We start from the raw sequence: 21,596 nt of genomic DNA on the forward strand, positions 1-21,596 counted from the left end.
ATAGAGATTTGTGGGGGATCTGGGGAATCCCCATGGGGTGAGGGAACACAATCCATCGTAGTCGGGGTTGTCCGAGTCTATGGACGCTTATTCATTCCTCGGTAGAAGAAAGTCGGGCAAGGCCGGCGCCAAGGAATAGGAAGGACCCCTCCTTGAGTCGGCTTGTCGCTAGCTCCACTCACGGTCGCCTCCTGGTGTATTAAAACAGGGAGCCAATCGGGGTCTTGTTGTCCCGGGAGCTCACCTACCACGGTAAACGCTCACTCAATCCTCCAATCTGCCCAAGACCGCGTCAATCCCCTGTCCAGTCCGCACCATGGCTGTCTCATCTGCCAACATACTGCTTTTTGGCGCCGGCAGTATCGGCGGCGTCTACCTGTATCAGCTCCTTCAGGCTGGGTGCAATGTGACAACCGTCTGCCGGTCCAACTACACCACGGTCAAAGAGCAAGGGTTCAAGCTATCGTCTGTGCGATATGGCAATGTCGCCTTCAGACCAACCGCCGTCGTGCGCGACATTTCGGAATGCAGCAAAGAATCTTTTGACTTTGTCCTGGTCTGCACCAAGTCATTCCCCGGCAGCAAACCATCGCTGCCTGAACAACTCAGACCTGTTCTAGAGGGAAGGCCGCAGACAACTGTTGTTTTAGCACAGAACGGCATCATGATTGAGGAGGAGATCGCGGCAGCATTCCCTGAAAATCCCATCCTGAGCGGCGTTGTTTACTGTCCCGCGGTGCAGACAGGTCCTGGCACAATTGAGTATCCCGAGATGCTCAACCTCTTCGAACTAGGCACCTATCCCTCCAACGCGCCCCAGTCGCACAAGGATTCTGCAAGACGTTTTGCCGATCTCATGATTAAGGGTGGCGGCGGTGCTGAGGTCCACGATGATATCCAGGTAGCCCGCTGGTCCAAGCTACTCATGAATGCGGCGTGGAATCCCATCGGGGCTCTCACGCTGACCACGGACGGAGACTTTCTCCTAACCTCGGAGCCGTACGCTCATGATTTAGCGTGGGGTATTATGATGGAACTTGTCGAGCTGGCCAAGGCAGCGGGTATCAAGGGCGTGACGGTTGAAGTGGCTGAGAAGAAGTTTTCCATCGCAAAGAAGAGGGCGGAGGCGGGGACTGGGAGAGAGATGAGCATGCTCCAGGACGTTAGGCAGAACAGAGAGTTTGAGGTGGAAGCGATCTTGGGTAATGCAGTGAGGCTTGGGAAGCAAAAAGGTGTCCCCATGCCTCGATTAGAGACGCTGTATGCTTTAGCCAAGGCCAGATGTTGGGCGCTAGTCAAGGAGAGGGCCACATGATATTTCGATAGTTCCAACCCACGTTCATCGCCGTGTCCTGACAGTTTAATGGTGAGACTTAGTTCTTAGTTACTCGTCTGAACCCCCGGCTCTATCATATAGGTGGCAAAGTCAGTTCCGTCAAGCTATTCTTTCACACATATCGAGCCATTGATTATTAGTCACGAACATGAAGGTAGGCAAGACAATAGGCAAAGATCCAAGCAGAGATAAGAAAACCATTGCCGCGTGTAGATTCAACCTGCTTTGGACTCTTTACATGATCTAATGCTGTTTTACAAGATCCTGATGCCCATTAGTGCCATTGCCATTCTTTTCCACACCCCGGGCATCCCGACTTTCCTCTTGTTGTTCCCAGTCCTCCTGCCCTCCAATGTATCTAAACATCGCCCTTACATCCAAATCCTTATACTCTTCCTCTCCACTCAACAAGCTATACATCTCCAAGCCCTTGGTTCCCAAAACCCTCTCAGCACCAGCCCGCTCGGCCATCTGCGTAGCAAGCGTAAAGTCCTTAAGCATCAACGCCATGCGGAAACCCCCAGTGTATCCATGACTACTCGGGCTATTGGGGTCAACATTGGGCACGGGACAGAACTTGTCGGCAATTGTGTTTTGCGCTGAACCCGCGTGCAGAACCTCGTATAGCTTCTTAGGGTTTAGACCAGCGCGCATGCCGATGTTGAACGTCTCGGAGCACGCGATCGTAAGGATGCCAGAGAGGTAGTTGTTGCAGAGCTTGGCCGTCAAGCCCAGTGACGGCCCGCCACAGGGGATGATCTTTCCACCCATGAATCGCAGGATGGGCTGGATCTTGGTGGCAAAGTTGGAATCAGTGGCATCATCGCATCCAACAAAGAAGGAGATGCTTCCCTTAACAGCGCCAATGACGCCTCCACTGACGGGTGCATCGTAGAAGGAGGCAGCGGGGAAATTTGTGCTTAAATGGTCCTTGATGCCCAGCGAGGTCGCCGTGTCGATTGTTGAGCAGTCTATCAATAGCTTCCCATTCAGAGAGACGGTGCTGAGCGCATCAGGGCCCGAGATGTAGACTGACTGAACGTGGCGGCCTTCTGGGAGCATAGTCACAATGACCTCAGCGCCCTCGGCAACTTGAGCTGGCGAAGAACATTTTGTGATTTGCTTGGGGAACTCGCTGTGGAGTTGATCCATGGCCGCCTCGTTGAGGTCCAGGATGCGGATGCGCTCGCCATGAGAAAGCCTGCTGGCCAGATTCTTGCACATGGGCAAGCCCATCAGCCCAAGGCCGATGAAGCCATAAGTTGTGGGGTTCTCTGCAGAAGGCATCGTGGCTAGCGGAATGGATCTGGAGGAGGAGTGATGATGACTGGAGTCTGAACGTCTGAAGTTGAACAAGGGTTGATTTGTATACGAGGAAATCGTTTCCCGGCTTTCTCTCTTTACCGAGACCGTTCGTAAATATACCGATTTAAGTCTCCCAGCTCGATGCGGATTAAACCCCGCGCTCTTCTTCGGACGACAATGCCATGGTTTGATCTGCTTCTCCAGCATTGTCGGGCCTGTCCGAGCGGACCTCCCGAGGCGGCCTCACTTAACGCCGATACGTACCCTCTTCGCGGGCTTGTCCGAAAGAAACCGACGGCCGCATCAGTTTATAACCAGGATTGATTTCGACCCTTGTTAGCCGACAATTCAAAGACATCACTTGATTCGATACCTCATCTTCCTTCTCATCAATCTTGATTACCAGCAGTCACTTTACTACATCTTCCTCCATACACCACAATCTTCTCCATCCTCCTCCAAGATGCCTATGACAATCATCCGCTCCTCCCGGCCTGAAAACGGCCAAACTCTCAAGAAGGGCCCAACCTTTACCGGCGAAGTCTGGTACGACAGCGTCCTCAACAAGCAAGAAGAAGGCATCACCATGGTGACGGCGACATTCACCCCCTGCGCCCGCACACACTGGCACCACCACGAGGACGGTCAGGTCCTCGAAGTCAAGGCGGGGTCTGGCTGGGTTTGTGACAAGGGCGGTGTTCCTCAGAAGCTGTCTGTTGGGGATATTGTTTGGTGTCCGGCTGGCACTGTTCATTGGCACGGGGCCGATGAGGGGAGTATCTTGGTTCATCTAGCTATTAGCCGGGGCAAGACGACGTGGTATGAAGCTGTGACGGATGAAGAGTACAACGCCAGGTTGAGCAACAAGGGGCAATAACGCATCTCAGCTTTCAAAGCAATAGAGTCAAATTAGGATATGATTTATGAGTTGTGAGTTGTAGATCACGGGTGAATACAAAAATGATAGTCAGCGTCAACCGGACCACTCCGTCAACTCCATCTTTCAAAACTTGGAGTTTTATGGAACACAATAAATCACTATGCTAACAGCAAAAGGAAAAGATACCTTTCAATAGGTACCGAGGCAATTAGGGCATTTATGCTGCTCAACAAGTTTCCATGTTACTAGCTAAATTATGCAAGTCTTTCTAGTGTGTCCATGTCCTGAGAAACTTTAAGACGTGAAGTCTCGTGCTGTTGTGTTATTAAGAGATCTGCACAGGATTACTTGCATTCCCAGTTGCAGGAGTGATGAATATCTACCCTGACGACGACCAGCACATGAAGAGATCAAGCTATATGGAGGCTAGGTGTCGTTTGATACTAGAAACATGTAACAGTAATCAGGTCCAAGGGTTAGACCACCTTAGTATTTTTGTTAGGACACTATGTCATGGCGTTTAACTACAACTGACACCGATCGATTGCAAAGCGCGAGACGTAATGGTGAAAATTCCAGAATGTCGAGGTACACCGATAGGTGTTTCATCGGAGCCCTAGAAAAGAATTAATGCTGTACTTGGAAAACGCAATGGAGCGCTAGATACCGAGATACTTCCTGTGCCAGACTGATTTAGGTGACCAAGCAAGTCGCCCAGACACTCGAGAGACTTGAACATGCGGCCAAGGAAGCGAAGGACATCAACCGCCCTCGAAATGTACACCGAATCAGGGACGCTTTGAGTGAACAGTAGGCCGCATCTCGAGATTTTTCCGAAAGATATGAGCCGGATCATGACGGACAGGAAAGTCGTGTACCCAGTCGTCCAGGGCAGCGTGGATCCACGCTTGATGGCAACCTCGACAACCGAGAGGTGATTTGAAGCGGCACCATCAAATCTTTGTGCAGCCGCTTCCCCTTCACGCAGGATGCAGCGGGATGCGTGCGCGATCCGCAGGTCCGTGGCAATCATGTTGTGTAGCAGATGAAGGTGCGGCGACGTCGGTGACGAGGATCCTGCTCGGCGGAGCCATGTCGATTCTTGGAAACTTTTCGAAAGCCCACGCTCATCCCCCAAGAGGCTATAAGCCATGCGCCAGAGTGAGATTGGTGATGATTCTTGACCGCTTTCAGATGGCGCTTCGGGTATCTGCTGATCAAACTCTTCGTTATGGATCAGCACCGGTAGTCCCAGCGTGCAGCTGACCCAGCGATCGAGAAGATAGACACTCCAAAATAGCTCTGTATTCAAGGTCTGTTCGGATGCTTTGCTGTGCAGACCAAGTTTTATGCATGATCGTACAACTAGCTCGGCCAGATGCCAGGAACTTCCACATCCTTCCTCGAGCAGTGAGAATAGCGTTAGAAGGATGAGAATTCGAACTGTGTTTGGTGTTTCATCGTGAAAGACTTGTTCCTTGGAAGCTGCCTGCCACAACTGGCATGCAGCGCTAGCATCCATCAAAGAGTCTGTACTGGGTAATACTGCCCCGATGGCCAAGGCCAAGTATGCGAGACACGCCTCGCTGGGATCGATAGGTTGTCCGTTGTCAAGACTTTCCAAGGTTGATCTGATGTCTTCTGCATTGAGGATGGGGAATGTCGGGTTCACATGTTCCAGGTATCGCTCGAGGTACCAAGCGCGCAGGTCTTTGGGGAGGTCCTGTAATGGACCTCGCCCATCGGTCGCTGACCTGGATAGCACCAATGGCCTGCCAAGTTGTTTTTTGGGATGTATATCAAGCGTGTCATTTCCGAGCATGAGCGCGCTGTTGAGCATGCGCGTTAGGTTGTAATTCTCGTAATCGTACACTGTGGCGTTGTTGAGGTCGGCCAGAACGCCTAGACTCGGCGCCTGTCCCTTCCTGCTCGTGTCTATGTCGAGTACATGAATTGGCTCGGCAGCGTCATTACGACTCTCACCTTCGGTCATCCCGGGGCTCATGTGTACACGGTCTGGATGTACATGTCCACCCGCGGCGACCCGTGCCTCTAGACGTGCAACTTCAGCTTCGAGTTCCGCGACAGTCCTAAAATTCGCGCGTTAGCTTCGCACTTCCCGTATACCGAAGATTAAAGGTTGAACAGGGCATACCGGACGGCAACGTGTGATCCGCTGATGAGAGCCTCCCTGCTACAGGCGGCATTGGCCCTCAGACAATGTGAGCATTTCGGAATACCTCGATTACACTTTCCAGCTGTTAGCATCGGGATTGTCTTTCAAACATTTGATAAGGAATTTTCCAGACTCTTTTCTTTTGCCGGCGACATCGCAAACAAGCATGGCTGGCACGCGCAATGTCCATGTTGTTCATGGTCAATCGTCTCCTGGGTTTCTCAGTGTCAAGACAAGGTCATTTGAAACCCCGCAAACCGCCCGTCTACGGTCAGTTAGTGGCCGAACTGAATTACATAAGCAGCCCGATTGGCCTACATAATATGGCTCAACTGCGTGTCGCATTTCTTAAAGATGAGCGATGGCGACAATGAGGTTTTTCATCAATTATGTTGAACTCGTTCCACTCTCAAGGCCCCCGGGTTGGTTACAGTGGAGAGGAGTCGGAATCTGGTGATCTTGTTCGTGACGTCTTCAGGTATAGGGTGGGTTCAAAGCAAATGACTTTACAACCATGAACTGGGGAAACGAGATAGCACAGGTGGCGAATAAGTGGAGAAAATGCAAGAGAGGAAAAAACCGTATATCGGAAGTTTCACATAGGCTATTACAAGTAATAGTTAATTTGTAAATGGTGAGGTTGTTGATGGTGATGAATCCAAGTGAACTGCGCTTTAATTGAGTTGTGTTTTCTCGGAGCTAGGTATTGAGCATAACTTGCTGTAGAGCTTGGAGATCCTAAAATAGCAAAGCGTGCAATATCACGTGTGTGGGTAGGTTCCAATTGGATGGAAGTGTCATTGACCCATATAGATCTCCACATTGATTCTCTCGTAATCAACTCCGATTGGCTGATTTGGTGATGTGTCAGCAGCACAACTCGAACCTCTGCACAAAAGTTGTCTTGCACATCCAAACATCGCCCAGAACTTCGACTTGTTGTTCGTGGTCCCAGCGCAACATGTCGGGTTCATCACCGCATTGTGGGACCACGACTCGCGTTAGAGAAACTCCCGACGGCGACTCTCGCATGAGAGACATGTTATGAACAACCCAGCCACTGCATCGCTTAGCCGATCCATGTATGCATAACTGGCAAAAAGAAATCACCGTCTTGGACAAAAACATACAACAGCGGGGATTCGCTGGTCGTCACCGACCCAACTACTAATCCGCCCCTCACCGGCTTATCTATGGGAGAGCGGACGGGATCCCGAGTTCTCCGGTGGGTATGGTCGTATGTGCTAGTCTGCCGGCTTCCGAAGGGCTATGAGGATAGGCCCACGGCGTTTAATGTCCACCGGAAAATGCATCAGAGTCACAGTCATCGTGAACGAACTCGTGGCAAGGATGAGATGTATCGTGACTTGCTTCGATGGTTCACCCACCTTCCAAATCCTACCGTAGTTGGACATACCAAGACCAGGGAAACGAATCCCTTGGAATATGACATACATCAAATGCTATCTCAGAGGTATTCGACTTTGACGCTGCAGCGAACTGACATTTACATAAGAAACATGTTCTTTTCTATGCATCTGATGGAATGAACGCAGAAACTATGTATATGGGAGCTGAGCTACGGCCTTTCACTGCGAGTGAACGCCGTTTGGCCGGGCTGTTAAGACTGACTCTATTTCTTAGTAACGGCTATTCGGCCAGCGTAACCTAGCACTTATCCCCGTTGTTGCAATTTCCAGAGCAGCCATAGATGCCACCAACCTTTCCGGCATCACTTCCATAAACATCCAGGCCCTGGAACCAACCATTGAGCGTCTCATGCAGATAATCCAGGTTCTGGGGCGCACCGTTCCTGCGGCCCTCAGCAGAGCAGGGGTAGTCAACAGTGATTCCCTTGCCTCCGTTAAGACCGAAGCCCTTGATGAACCATCCGTTGTAGGAGCCAATGGCCCGGACAGCATTTCCACCCGCGTTGTCTAGCGCGGCTCGGAGAACATGGGCTCCGCAGTCGACGTTGTCTTGGATGGGGTATTGGCAGCTGGGCTTGCCGTTTTGGCAGTTGCGTGGTTCGCATTGCATGAGGCCAGGGGTAGGTCCGCCAGCATCCGCATTGCATGAAGACTCCTGCATGGCGAGGAAAGCGAGGATGGCTGGGTCGATATTGTACTTTTCTCCGGATGACTTGAAGTACTGGTCGTATTGGCGGCATGACCTTCCCACGCCGTTGTAGTAGTCCTCCAGAGAGATGTGCTTGAGGCCGTTGATGTCAAGGAAAGGAGGGTTCCATCCTTGGCCGTCGAGACCAGTGTTCAACCAAGCCTCGCTTCCGTTGGGACCGCAGGCGTCTTGGCCGCCGTGAGTATCATCGCAGGCTCCCTGGGCGTTGGGATTGACATCGGCAACGACAGACCCGACGGCCACAGCCGAAAGAAAGGTGAGATAGTGAGTGAGAGAAGGCATGGGGATTCGATGAGACAGGAGAGATCAATGTTCTGGCTCCAAGTACACGAAGCTATGTGGTAACAGGTTCATTATATATAAATTATAGCCGTCTTACCAATCTATCGAACGAGACAGGCTGGCCCCTGCGGTATGGGAGATCACATCGTCGGCCGAACCTGGTCCGCATTGGAGGGTGAAACACGATGACCTCTGCGCACCTGCCCATAGCGGAAGTTGTAGGGCTGCATGAAAAAACAATAAATGATAGTGGGGGTGATCTGCTGCAGGGTTACATGAGGATCATGAAGGGCCGATCTGCTTCCTGCCTTTTCGCAAATAGTTGCTGACCAGTTGATCAGCGCATGTCGTACCGGGGACGCCGAGTGTAACTATGGAACTGATTCTGAATTCGTTTCATCTTGTATATCCGCCGTCCTTGTCCTTTTGTAATGGTTACATGACACTCACCTCCACGCGTATTTTATATCCAATGAATTGCATACAAGCTCTGCGGCGGTAAATATTGACTGCAACTCCTGGAAGAACCACTACCGGGCTCATTCTCTGGGGAATTGTGACGGCCTTGTCCGTTGGTGGAGATCGAGTACATAGCTGTTGTGAATTGGGCACGTTTCGTCGGACACTCGGCATCTAGTGGACCACGCATGAAACAGTCCCCTTGCTGCAAAAGTTCAGATTTGATCATGGACGAAAGTTTCCTGAGCAATATAGCGTTCGAGCCATAGCCGGGCTGATAGGTATGCTCTCTTGACTTCCAACCAGACGGTTCCAGTGTTGCTCAGACATGATGGTCCCAATGAAGGGGAATATACAAAATCACTAGTCATCAAAAACAAGGTACAATATCAGAGATGTATTTCCCATGTACATTAAGAGATGCACTTGTCTCATCACTTCTGTTACTCTTTGGTTCGCCTTCTTTGCGCCGCGGAGGCGGCGTACTGTAAACTTCCGCTCAAAGATGGAACAATGTAGATCGCAATCATGCAGGTCGTGACCATTCATCAGCTGCAACTCGCTCAAAGGGACTGCGGTCTATGCCAGCTTGGTTGTCCTGTCTTCTCGAGGCCCTCCAAGCGCCTGAAGCAGATCAGATCGGTGAATTGTTGAAGGGGAAAATTTGTAAACTATACATACCTCACCACCAAGGTGGCGATAGTTGAATGACTTTATCACTTAAAAACTCGTCCACGGCGGCATCAACTCTCTCGCACGTCTCATCAGATTTCACGTAAGCAAATCTCTCGCACATCGTATCCTCATCAGATTCTATATCCACCCCGACGTTTAGCGGCTTGGCTTCAGACGCAATTTGCCGCAAGATTTGCCACAATTTCCTCCACTCTGTCCTCTGCATCTTCCTCGTCTTCTGTAGACCTGATCCATGCTTACGATGCAGAAGCGGGGTAATAAACTCCATGATCTTCCTCGAGTCTTCCTTGGACTCAATTGGGTAATAGTCCTCAACGCGCCAGATTTCCTCGCCGATGCTGATGAGAATGGCTTGAGCTGAAGGCTCCTCTTTTTTGGAGAGTGTCCCGGGTATGCAGAGACTCGGATGCACCAAGCTGCCAATGGCCATGACCAAGTAGGGTACATTAACTCTCATTACCACAAGCGGCCCTTTATAGTGACGTAAGCTCCTGGTGGTTCCAACGCGCAACGCGACCGATGCATGATCTTCGCCTGGGAATTTCAAAAACCTCACCACAAGCTGGACATACGCGTTTTGAATCGAAGGTGCTTGCTCCCAAAGCAATGCGAGTGTTGTGACAGCTTCCTCCACCGCAGAAAGAGAAGGATACTCTTCAAGAAAAGAGAACAAGTACGTGAGCAGGAGGCTTCTGCTGAGGTTGAAATCAGTGGAGAATCGTAGCTTTGCAAAACTCGGCAAACCCAAACTCAACAGTGACTGGATCAGCCTCTCTCTGGCAACGAAGTAGGGATCCCCGGAATCTTGACCGACCCTTCTGCCGCAGTACGCATACAACAGAGAAGCAAAATCCTGCGCTTTGAGCTGGCCATTTTGTTGCATTTCCTGGATTCGCCTGAAAACGTAGTCGCAGAATCCATAATCGGCTGCCACCTCCAGAAATTTAATCTCGAGCCCACCGTGCTTATTGAGAACTTGCCCCAACAATGACATCTGACAGTATCCTTTGTAGAAGGCCTTCTCAATGTCTGGCAAGGTGTTTTGTGGAACATAAGCGGCATCTCCAGAACCTTCAGAAGGGTCGATTGAGATGAAAAAATGCTCAACAAATTCGTGTTGCTGATCTCTGGATCTCCAAAGCTGGCATCTCATGAGGCACGCTTTCACAAGCTTTGCTTTAAGGTCCTCCCGAGAAACGTCAACCCGTTTCCACAACTTCTGGCCCTCAGCTTCATCTAAAAGGAAGTCACGGGCTGTTCGATGGACGTACCACACCCTCATGTGGATGTAAAATTCCAGATCACAATATGGCCCAGAGTCTCCGTCAGCCCCAAAGGGTATCATAGCCACCATCAGTAGGCCAGCTGACCAGGCTTCGATGAAATTCCTTGTATCGCGGCATAGCAAGTCGAGTTCCTCTTTGGAAACTTGGTCATCCCGGTTCAAATATTTGTCCAGAAACCGGGTGTTTGTTGCCGCCATAAGCTCAAAGACGGTCACCGTGTTGTCATGCTCGAGGCATATCATGCCTCTTTTGCTTGCAAGAATCATGAGGTTCATAAACTGAGAAAACCCCTTCTGGTATGTCTCGGGATCGTCTTCACACCGCTGCCACATGCTGGAGTATAGCTCGCTGATAGACTTTGGCATTTGGCGCAGTCGTTCCACCAGAAGCTGGTGTGAGTCACCGTTCTCAATTCCACGCTCAAGGGACCTCGTAACGAGTACAGTCCACAGAAAGACTCCGTCGGCTTCAGATACAAGTTCATCTACGATGCGATCGACCTCGAAAGTGTCATACCTGTGAGACATGGCTTGATTGAGGATACCCTCGGCATACTTCCTGATGTCATCCTGTATGAAGATATGCATGGGTAGTGTCGGATAATGCCCCAAGTACATTTTCATCGCGGGCTCTGGGCGACTTGAGAGGCACAATTTTATCTGAGGGCTCTGGGGCTCTGTGATGATGTCAATCAAATCTCGGGGGCTCTCCTCTGGTGATAATTCGTCGAGACTGTCAATGAAGATGCAGAAGGATTTTGCAGGCTGATGAGTCAGGTTGATGAGAATGCGTCGAAGTTCAGTCGGGTCCCAGTCCACCGCGGATGATTTGCGAGCGATATCAGGGTTGGATTCCAGCAAGTTTAAAGCCGCAGATACATCCTGCGATAGAACTTGGTAAACCAGAGAGCACAAAAAGCCCTTTATGTTGTTCTGCATCGGCGAGCCAGCGAGCCAAAAGTAATGCGATAACAATTGAACATCTGGTTGCCACTGTTCCAAGGAGTCCCTGATTGGGGACTCATCAGAGGCGATGAACTTCATGAGAGTGCTCTTGCCTGACCCCGGCTTCCCGCATATCCAGTAGATCGGTTGGCCTTTGGACTGCAGCCAAGTGGTGAAGCAGGGCCAGGTCTGCGGATGGCTTCCAGGATAGCCTTGCTGCGGGTTGTGGTCACTGGCAAGACCATACTCCGTGGATGGTCTAAAAATCCAACGACAGGTGTCGGAATATTCTTGCCTAATCATGTTCACTCTCTCGGTCCTCGCATCAAAGTGCAAGCTCTTCAACAGTTGATCCCAATCCCGTCGCTTTTCGTTATCGCTCTTTTCTTGTTGGACTCTGGTACGCTCGTGTCGCAAATCGCGAGTCGTGGCAGCCATATGTTGTTCTATCATCCGTTGATTTCTCAAATACTCCGAATTGAGTCGATCTTGAGCTCCTTCCAGAGCTTTGAGAATCTGTTGGGAAAGGTCTTGCTGTCCCGAAGCGACCTGTTGCAGTGTTGTCGCCAAGAGTCCCTTGGACTCTGCTAGGATTTCGGTCTTCAACTTTGCGGGATCCACCAGGTCAAAGATCTTCACAAGGAGCTGCGTATCCAGGCCTGACTTGAGATTGTCGAGGTCCTTTTCAAGCTCGCTCAGGTGGTGCTTGTGGCGAATAGCCTTGATAGGGGCAGTGAAACCCCTCCTCCAGCCGCTGGCCCCTATGGTTGGAGTGAGGAGTTCCAACTCGCGATTCAATCTGTCCGCAGCAGCTTTGCACATGGTGGCCCTCTGTTGTAGCGCCAAAGCATCGGGCTCGAGATTGAGTTGTCGTTGAGTGAGGGTGTCGTTTAGGTTCTCGCAGATCTTGGCGGTCTGACCGCTGTAGTCTTTGAGGCTGGGGTCAATCTCTCCAGTCTTGTAGACTTTCCGACACAGCGATATTGCTTCTCCCCCAAAGGAGAGCAGCTGCATGATGTTGCACGCCAGGCCTAGGGCCGCTAAGGGCTCCATGCCAGACATGATGACGACTTGGAGGGTTGGGTTTCAATCGAAAGTTTGGAATACAGGTGCAAGAGGAGATGCGAATTTTAAATCAGGTAGCTGAAAGGGAGCCCAACAGCATCAGGCTGGGGAATGGCTGAGCATGCAGGCTGCCTGCATGATAACTAACCAATAATAAGATCGTTGCATGCATCTCGGAATTGAATCCTTGCTTTGCCACCAAGCCAGTTATCTCCTCTGTTTTCTCATCTGGTCCGCTGGCTGTGAGGCTGTGCCTCTCCATCCATCTACATTTGCGAAAACATAACTACCGCATCCTCCCAAGTCATCAATATGTAATCCATCGCGAGAGTCAGGTTCCAGTTGGGAGTCTCGCTGGGAGGGGCAATCATTTGCTTCCGGTTCAAGTGCATCACACAGGTCGCCAGCCTGATTGCCAAGACTGGCTGAGTAGACTGCTGCAGCAATTTTCAAGCCACACCATACGCGACGACCACACAGATAATTGCCTCGAATGAAAACACAGCTATGGGGCAGCCGAAATGCCAGTCAGTCTGCCTTGTGCGGGTGTGTCGTGGAGTTGGCGGCAGTCAAACCTTGGTCAAGAGGCGAAGCACTCGCTTGAGAAACGAGGTTAACTGGGGAGCCTCGTTCTAATTTTTTTAAGAACATTTGTTTCTGAGACATGCTTACTGGCTGAGTATTCACATATATTCCATTGGAGACCTACATGGCCCTGAAACATGCCATAAGAGTATGCATATCATTTGTTAATATAGTACTCAAATAGATGAATCGGGATTTCTTTCCTGTAAGTATTGCTTCTCGACCTAGGCTGGTGTTGGAAGAAGCCCAGGAAAGATGTGAGAGGTCGTTGGGTTAAGGTACAGTGAGTGCGTAAAGCATCGTCACTTGATAGCTGAGAGAACAAGTGCTTATAAGTATCACGACTATTGACCGCGTCGGTGAATAACGCGAGTACCTGCTATAGGCAGTTAAACGCAAGCGTTTTCATGTGCACATGTTATGTATTTAACTCTGACGAGTCGCAGTACATTAGTCGCTCGGTCCTTCTCCTCGAGATATCAAGCCGTCCCCCCCACGTGAAGCAAATCGATACCTTGAGCTGCTAGCGCTTGAAGTACACTTCGGTAACTTTTTTAATCCTTTTTCCTGCAGAAAATGATTCAACTCAAGCAGCAGCAGTAATCTGAGACGAGTACATATACACCCCGCTATATAAATACCGAGGTTTCTTGCTTTTGGGGTAATCACGTGCAAGAAACACAGTGATTCCCCAACGTCATGCGATAAGCGCCAAGCGTTCAGGGAAGATAACCATTCAGCCCTAGCAACAACAACAACAACTATCAACAAGACTCAGTCCTCTGCCGCCGCTTCATTCCCTCACCCGATGCCTCATTCTCATCATCATCACAATCCTCAACACCATGTCGAACACCTTGATAGGCTCCCCGACAAGACGCTGGTGCAGATCTTCAACTGCCTACCAGGCCACGACCTCTGCAGCGTCTCGCGACTGAATAAGCGCTACCACGCCCTCGCAGACGCTGTGTTGTACAAGACAGTTCAATTTCTCACCCCGGAGCTGCATCTCATCTTCAGCGAGTCCCTTAATTACCGGCCTAGGCGCGGCTCGGCGATCCAGGATATCAAGCTCGCTTATCCCGCATCCACTCTCCCTCAGCTCATTTCCGACAAATCCTTGCCATCCAACAGCATATCTCAGACCATTTCTCGGATGTCGAACTTGGAGACGCTGGATATCGCTGTGCCTGTCTCACTACTACACAGTGTGGGACACCTTTTCAATAGCCCGTTTGACCTGGCTTGTCTTAAGTCATGCACGCTCTTTTACCAGGACGAGGACGACCAGTATTGGGATTTGCAAGAGAACATCCACGTCTTCGCTCATCCCACGCTTGAAACGCTGGTTATCAAGAGGGCGAAGCTGGACGATCGCGGATTTGACGTGGTTGAACGTCCACACGAGACTGCTCTAAGCAAGTTGCATCTCATCGAATGCGACATTAACGACGATGCGCTTTCCGATCTCCTCATCTTTCCGAAGGCTCTCAAAGAATTCGTCATGACCCACCCTGAAGATCCCTCACCCGAACTCGAGGAAAGCTCTGATAGCATCAGAGACTATTTCATGGCCCTAAAGTCTGCGTGTCACTCACTGGAAACAATCACGATCGATTCACCATTTCTGCGCAGCTCTAGGGCACTTGCCCTGCGCGACTTCACTGCCCTCAAAACTCTGCGGTTGAACTGGGACCATCAGCTATACGGAAAGTCTTCAAAAAGGCCGCGCCTGCATTCGGTAGGACTACCGCCGGAGCTCGAGATTCTGGAGTTCTTTAACGACTTGGGTACTGACGATGAGGTCACGGATCTACTCGTGAACACGATAGAGAACGTGAACCTAATGGCGCGACACCTGAAGGAACTGATTGTGAGGGTGGACGATCGCAACATTCCCAAGGAGGTTCTGGAAGCTTGCAAGTCGCAATCGCAGTTTCATCTCCATGTGATTGGGGGTGACGAGGATTCGGATTAGACCATTATATATTGGATAGACTAGTACACCGTCATAGAATCGACACTGTCAATAGGATAACCTTAGAGAACGCGGCATGTTCGGCGTGTGGAGGGGTCCATCTGTTTTTCTTGACATAGCTTTTTAAATACTGAAAGAATAATATGATTCTCTTGATTATTGAATGGTGGGAATAAAGGGCACCAGGTCTTGGGCGCTTGGTCTACTCCGACAGCTGAATTACAGATTGTGCGATTGACGAGTCTACCGCAGCTCTCCGGATCCCTGGTACAGGCCCTAGACATGTTGCAGTCGAGGCCAGCAGGTTCACGAGCTTGTCGAGGTCAATGATGATCTGGGAGGTCACCTGAGAGCCCTGCTGAGGAGTATCAGTCCACGGTCCTGCCAATGGTTCGATCGATTGAAGCCCTGTTCCAAGAGGTCGAAGAAGCTCGGCTGAGCCGATCCATTCTTGGGTTGTTGGGACTCCAAACACAGAATAATCCCCATGCTCGTGACGTTGCCCTTCCGCAGATGTATTTTCAGCCTCGGGTATTGACTGCTGTTGATAGTCGACCTCAGTCGAAGCTCGTGCCAGACCTTGGGTCACCGGCATTAAACTCTGATTGCCTGCCTCATGGCTCGAGCCAGCCCCCCGTAGAAAGATTCCCCTGTCCTCCAAGTACTCTTCAACGTCCATGGCCTCGAGCCACTCTCCTTGAAGCGGCTCAAATGCAGTCGCGAGCCTTGTCCTGGTCTTGCCCCTCATAATCCTCTGTACCGACGGTGCCGGTAATCGGGGTATAATGTCTTGGCTCCCCTCGACAACACGATACATGAGTGGCAAATGGGGCATAGAATGGGGTAGATAGCGGTAGTCATCCACGACAAGAGGGAGTGCTAGGATATTCAGGGACTCAGACCTGAGAAGCTCCTCGCCGAGAATATCTAGAGGCAACCTCAAGTCTAGGACCCGGCCCTTGGGCCCAGAGTTGCCCGATAGAATGGTGAAGACACGCTCGATGCAGGCCCTGAAGAGCTTCTCGGCTAGTGTGCCCAGTACGAGGTCAACAGAGCGAACTGTGAGGGCTACGCTCTTGAGCGCCGACTGGTTTTGCAAGTCTCCAGGTTCAAGGGGCATTGTTCCCTGTTGCGGTTGGATGCCAGAATCTGTGGCTGCACTAGCAAGCAGAAGCCTGGCTGACTTGTTTGTGTCACTGGCAATGGTTGCCATTTCAGAGGCCGCCTGGTTCAGACTGGCAATAAAATCCGACGAGCTGCGTACCTCAGGTAGGCCAAGAGCATGCCGATGGAAGCTAGCAAAAGTTGCCAGCGCTTGGTCCAAGGCTTGGCTGAGCTGTTGGTTCCGGGTTCTTTCCTGGTTGAATGCACTTTCTTTCCGGGCTCGGTACGTTCTCTGTGCCAATCTCATGCGTGTTCGCCTAATCTAGAGTCTCTTATTAGCTGCAGTTCTGTGGAGTAGGTGTTGGTGCGCGCACCTCGACTTGGTCGTCGTTGACCCGGTCATGGCCTTCTACCCGAGGCCGGCCGCGGCGCGGTACTTGTTCATTCGTCATTATATTTTTGTCTTTAGTCGTTTATACGACTGGTCGGCAATGGAAAAAGGCAAGTGTCGACAAGCAGAAACGGATTCAATACATCCTGGCCTGCTGATAAATCCATCCTCAACCCCTGGACAAGACAAATTGCGGGGCCGGTCGATCATGACTAGACCCTTTGCGGATGTCACTTATCTTGATGAGACGTCCGTTGGACAAATCGTGGATCATCGCAGCTGGGTCATTTGGAGTGAAAACGCTCCATAGTTATTGATTTGAAGAAGGGTTGACATGATCAACCTATTTGTCAAATGTACTATAGGGGAAGGCTTGCGGAAGAGACGGAGCAATATGGCGGCTCCCAGGGCCACTGGAATATGATAAATAGGGACACGGTGCCCTCTTCGAACACCATTCCGCTCATCACTGCATCACACAAGTCTTCTCCCTAAAACACAGGTTTCCCAGCCCTTTCTACAAGCTATCTTGCGCAACATGGTTCCAAAGACACAGAGGCAGTGGGTAATCCACGGTAGCAATGGCTTTGACTCTCTGGAGTTTCAGAAAGAAGCCCCAGTCCCCTCGATCGGTGACCAAGATGTCCTGGTTCAAAGTATACTCGTTCATTTTTCGGTTTTCTTGTCGGTGGCTGATACAACATCGAACAGTTCACGCCACCTCACTGAATTTTCGCGACCTAGTGATCCCTAAGGTAAGCCACATACTCATTGTGTGCTCTTGGATGATGGCTTCTAATCACAAGGCTAGGGACTCTATCCTTTCCCACTAAAGGATGGCATCGTGCCTCTGAGCGATGGAGCAGGCACCGTTGTGGCAGTCGGCTCCCGCGTAAGCCGCTTTAATGTTGGCGATAGAGTTGCTACTCTGGTCCACCAGCGCCACCTGGCTGGACCTCTTGATGCCAGAGGTCGTGAAAGCGCTCTTGGAGGTCAACTCAGTGGTGTACTTCGAGAGTACGCTGCGTTTCAGGAAGATGGCCTCGTTGCAGTTCCAAACAACTTGACGTTGAACGAGGCTGCAGCTCTGCCATGCGCAGCATTAACCGCCTGGAGCGCTCTATATGGACTCGAGGGCCGCGCTTTGAAGTCTGGTGAGATTGTGCTCACCGAGGGTACTGGCGGTGTAAGCAGCTTTGCAGTCCAGGTACAGTATTATCGATCACTCATCAAGCAGGTCTGGAGCTAATCTGGTGCAAGTTTGCCAAAGCGGCTGGCGCCCGCGTCATCGCGACCACTTCCTCAGCTGAAAAGGCAGAGCAACTCAAGAAGTTGGGAGCGGACCATGTGATCAACTACCAAGAGAACCCTGAATGGGGACAGCTTGCTAAGAGCTTGACCCCCAACAACGAAGGAGTCTCTCTTGTCGTCGAGGTGGGAGGGCCGTCCACTGCTCGACAAGTATGCTTTCCGCCTAAAATCTCCCTTGAATACCTGGTCAATGTGGACTGACCCAATTCGGCAGGCTCTAGCTGCTTTGAAGTTGAACGGGCTGATCTCTATGGTGGGCTCTATCAGTGCCTTCACATCGCCTGGGAGCAACGATACCAAAGAGCCGACATTCCTCGAGACTGTGATCCACACGTGCACAGTACAAGGGATTAGTATTGGATCGAGGATGCAGTTTGAGGCGATGAATCATGCTATCGAGGTAAATGACCTTCATCCCGTTTTGGATGCGCGCATCTTTAAACTGGAGGAAGCCCGCGAGGCCTATCAGTATGTCTGGGATCAAAAGCATTTTGGAAAGGTGGTTATACAGGTGGCATCCTAAGACATCATCTACGAAGTGTAGAGATGGTCCGTAGACAGAAGAGATGCTGGATCTACGACACTGATATCAAATATTGTCGACTAGATGTATATTATTTTATTGCTAGACTCTTTGCGGATGCTATCGCTTTTCATGCCACATTGGCTGGATGAATCGCGGATTTGTCTGATTCGCTGCAAACATGGTCTCTAGTTGAGGCCAGCCTATCGATAAACATATCTGGGGTTTGAAGGAGGAGGAGGAGGGGAGCGATGTACTCGTACGGCACCCTGGGTAATAACTTGCCCCGAATCGCGGATTGTAATGGGAAAGGTTTAGTAGAATACTAGTGTGAACATCACTCTCGTTGTCATTTACCTTTATACCCAGGCCGGACTGACCAACTTCATCATCTAGATACCCTTCGATGCACCTTCTCACAACCCCGTAGTATTTCTTCCCCGCGGTATCCAAGACATTGTCGAAACATCCAGATTCTTTAAGTAGATTGTGACGGATCCCTTTGGACTGAGATAGAGTTACTGTTGAGATATCCGGAAGTTCCAAGAGCGTGCCCAGAGGCTTCCAGGACAAAATCTCCATGAGAACTAGGCCGAGGCTATAGATGTCGAAAATCTTTTGAGAATGAACAGCGGTAGGTGCTTCACCCTGGATAGACGGCCACCGGTAGATATCCCATGCGGGGTTTGGATCAGGTCTTTCGGATATATCGTGTGCGTCATGACGCGCGTATTCATAGCCAGCGAGAATGGGTTGTTCGAGGTTGGGTCGAGAACCATCCCAGTAGAAGACGATACTGTCGCTGCGGATAGCCTTGTGAAGCCAGTTGATGGAATGAATATACATCAAGCTGGTAGCGAGCTTTCATGCAATGGTCACCCTGTCCGATAGAGGAGGTCGGGTTACATTGGCAAATAGCCAGTGTAAGGACAGTGGAGCGCATGAGCCATCTGTACTGTCCGGCATCTGAAAGACCCAGCCTAGCCGGCTCGTTCTTCCTCGATCATATTTCTCGAGCAAGTAGCCCAAACAATGGGGGGCACAGAAATGCTCCGACTTGGGACATGCCAGAAGGTTGGCCAGTTGTGCTGATTGCTGTAATGCTGCCGGAGAGATATCCAGTTTCAACTGCCTCGATGCGTTCCTAGAAAGCTCTCTGTGATAGGTTTTCCACACGAACCTCTTTTCACGCCCCCCTGTTGTGTACTTGGCAACCATTCGAGGCTGATTTCTGGCTGGTTCATAAACCACGCAGTCTGTGGGAATGGACAAGTCGGCAACAATATCGGCATGTGTGCTACTTGTGTTGATCTTCTTAAGTTTTGCCAGATTATGCAGTAACTGAATGCTGTCGGGCTGGGTTTTGTTTGGACCGGAAAGTCCCAAGGAATTGCTGTTGGCTAGCAGGAGACTGGCGATCATGAGTTATTGAAGCTACGCCACAGATCCTCGAATCTGCACCATTTGCATGTGCCACTATGTCACAAAGATAGTTGACACTTTTGTCGTAAACCACTATGAACGCCTACGATCATGAAGAGTAGTTGAAATTTTTAGGCCGGAATTTTGCTTCTTAGCAAAAGATGCCGTGAAGGGCAGTCTCTTTGTACAGAATTGGTAACTAAAAGTATTATTAGAGAAAGATAAATTGTACAGTTTACCACTGTCAAACATGTACATGCCCTGCCCCCCAAGACACCGCCCCTGTTTCCATGGACAGACAGTCACACAGAATGTGCAACGTCTCTTACTTCAAATGCGGCACAACTCCCCAGTGGTCGCTGGTGGGAACCTCACTCTTTTGCCTTTCTGTTTTCGCGATGTCGTGACATGTAACACCAACAACGCGTTTCCAGCACCACTTCCTCTGATCCCAGCCACGCTTGTGGGCCTGTGGTGGATATCAACAATAGAAAAATGTACGCCGAAACCCTCACTCCTCAGGGGCTACCTCTCCAAGCAGAGCATCTCTTAGTGGCTTTTCTGAGAGACACTCAGCATCTCCAGATTGAAGCACGGACAGCTAGAATTACTCCTTGTGCCTATGGAGCTTTGGGACTTGTAGCTCTACCGATTCTGCATCACGAGATAGCGGCAGCTCAGATATCTGTGAATTATGTTGCTTGAGGAATTTTCAAGAAGCTACACTATCTGGCTGTCTCCTGTCGGCACCCAAGAGCGGTCATGTGGGCCGGCGACACCCTACTCCGTCACAGCAGAATTGGTTTCTGAAGGGGAGCCTGTCCATCCTGGGTGTTTAAAAAGCCTGCTAGGGCTTCGCGGCACCTTTACTTTATCCTTCTCACGACCGGCCAGTCTGCCGCGGACACGGCTATGTAAAGCGAAAGCAGGTCATTTCACTCAAAGTGGCGTCCTTCCAATAGCATCCTAAATGTGTTTTGTAAGTACAAGACAGGACCACGGCTGGCGGCTGCACTCACTTCCGTTTGCGATAGTACCCTTGCCATCCACCCAGTACTGTTGTCACACTTAGAAAGCAACACAGAAAGAGGATAGGCATGTTACCTACAGCACAGGGATCACCCGCCGGGTGATGGTCTTGCGTGTTCATCCATGTACAGGCTTCATGCACCCGAACTAAAAAGAGAATGAGCTTGCTGCTGTATACCCATTCTGACATTAACGTTACACTTACGACCGTTGTCGAACGTGTGAACATAGTCGTTGGCAACCCACGTTCCGTCCTCGGCCTGTGCCCATGCATTGGTTCTGACGGCGAGCGATAGGGCCGTAACGAGGGCTGAAACGGTTGAAGAAAAGTGCATGTTGAAAGGTAATTAATCGTATGGGCCTGATGATAGGGTTGATGGGAATTTGGTCAAGACACTGTTCGTCTGTGGGAGGAAACGATATTTATACACAAGCTGGTTGCTTGTTCAATCGTTGAGGTATCCGTACGATGGTCCAAAAACATGGCATGTACCACTAGTGCTGAGCCAAGGCCTTGATAAGCATGGCCGCGTGAATCCTTCGAATCCTTTACTTTGTTACAGCTAGAGAATTCTATTTCAATCTTGGTGCCGACGTCTGGTTTATGTGACAATGCCCCCCAAAATAATGCCGTAGGACCGTCGGAGGTGCAGGATCGTCGCGCGATGAGTCCGAATGAGCCAAT

The 21,596-nt window shown here is 50.6% G+C and overlaps 9 protein-coding genes across 9 annotated transcripts; 4 read left to right on the plus strand and 5 right to left on the minus strand.

Annotated features, from left to right (window-relative positions):
* Positions 1-316: 316 nt before the first annotated feature.
* NCS57_00940900 (2-dehydropantoate 2-reductase) lies at positions 317-1,315 on the plus strand (the record flags this gene model as incomplete). Its single annotated transcript, XM_053059185.1, has 1 exon — positions 317-1,315. One exon carries the CDS (start codon positions 317-319, stop codon positions 1,313-1,315), a length of 999 nt encoding a protein of 332 aa, XP_052911256.1.
* Positions 1,316-1,579: 264 nt separating this feature from the next.
* NCS57_00941000 (uncharacterized protein) lies at positions 1,580-2,623 on the minus strand (the record flags this gene model as incomplete). The annotated part of the gene is made up of 1 exon (XM_053059186.1): positions 1,580-2,623. The coding sequence occupies one exon, from the start codon at positions 2,621-2,623 to the stop codon at positions 1,580-1,582; it is 1,044 nt and encodes a 347-aa protein (XP_052911257.1).
* Positions 2,624-3,104: 481 nt separating this feature from the next.
* Positions 3,105-3,518, plus strand: NCS57_00941100 (Cupin-2 domain-containing protein; the record flags this gene model as incomplete). Its single annotated transcript, XM_053059187.1, has 1 exon — positions 3,105-3,518. One exon carries the CDS (start codon positions 3,105-3,107, stop codon positions 3,516-3,518), a length of 414 nt encoding a protein of 137 aa, XP_052911258.1.
* Positions 3,519-3,997: 479 nt separating this feature from the next.
* Positions 3,998-5,789, minus strand: NCS57_00941200 (uncharacterized protein; the record flags this gene model as incomplete). Its single annotated transcript, XM_053059188.1, has 4 exons — positions 3,998-4,006; positions 4,057-4,137; positions 4,189-5,611; positions 5,677-5,789. 4 exons carry the CDS (start codon positions 5,787-5,789, stop codon positions 3,998-4,000), a joined length of 1,626 nt encoding a protein of 541 aa, XP_052911259.1.
* Positions 5,790-7,365: 1,576 nt separating this feature from the next.
* On the minus strand, positions 7,366-8,118 carry NCS57_00941300 (SLT domain-containing protein; the record flags this gene model as incomplete). The annotated part of the gene is made up of 1 exon (XM_053059189.1): positions 7,366-8,118. The coding sequence occupies one exon, from the start codon at positions 8,116-8,118 to the stop codon at positions 7,366-7,368; it is 753 nt and encodes a 250-aa protein (XP_052911260.1).
* A 1,141-nt stretch (positions 8,119-9,259) lies between these two features.
* On the minus strand, positions 9,260-12,565 carry NCS57_00941400 (NACHT domain-containing protein; the record flags this gene model as incomplete). Its single annotated transcript, XM_053059190.1, has 1 exon — positions 9,260-12,565. One exon carries the CDS (start codon positions 12,563-12,565, stop codon positions 9,260-9,262), a length of 3,306 nt encoding a protein of 1,101 aa, XP_052911261.1.
* A 1,333-nt stretch (positions 12,566-13,898) lies between these two features.
* NCS57_00941500 (F-box domain-containing protein) lies at positions 13,899-15,131 on the plus strand (the record flags this gene model as incomplete). The annotated part of the gene is made up of 1 exon (XM_053059191.1): positions 13,899-15,131. Exon 1 carries the CDS (start codon positions 13,962-13,964, stop codon positions 15,129-15,131), a length of 1,170 nt encoding a protein of 389 aa, XP_052911262.1. The 5' UTR covers positions 13,899-13,961.
* Positions 15,132-15,333: 202 nt separating this feature from the next.
* NCS57_00941600 (uncharacterized protein) lies at positions 15,334-16,344 on the minus strand (the record flags this gene model as incomplete). The annotated part of the gene is made up of 1 exon (XM_053059192.1): positions 15,334-16,344. The coding sequence occupies one exon, from the start codon at positions 16,342-16,344 to the stop codon at positions 15,334-15,336; it is 1,011 nt and encodes a 336-aa protein (XP_052911263.1).
* Positions 16,345-17,164: 820 nt separating this feature from the next.
* Positions 17,165-18,460, plus strand: NCS57_00941700 (PKS-ER domain-containing protein; the record flags this gene model as incomplete). The annotated part of the gene is made up of 5 exons (XM_053059193.1): positions 17,165-17,282; positions 17,338-17,381; positions 17,438-17,833; positions 17,887-18,087; positions 18,152-18,460. 5 exons carry the CDS (start codon positions 17,165-17,167, stop codon positions 18,458-18,460), a joined length of 1,068 nt encoding a protein of 355 aa, XP_052911264.1.
* Between the last annotated feature and the right edge of the window lie 3,136 nt (positions 18,461-21,596).

Source organism: Fusarium keratoplasticum, chromosome 7 (assembly GCF_025433545.1).
Source record: "Fusarium keratoplasticum isolate Fu6.1 chromosome 7, whole genome shotgun sequence".
NCBI classification, from domain to species: Eukaryota; Fungi; Ascomycota; class Sordariomycetes; order Hypocreales; family Nectriaceae; genus Fusarium; species Fusarium keratoplasticum.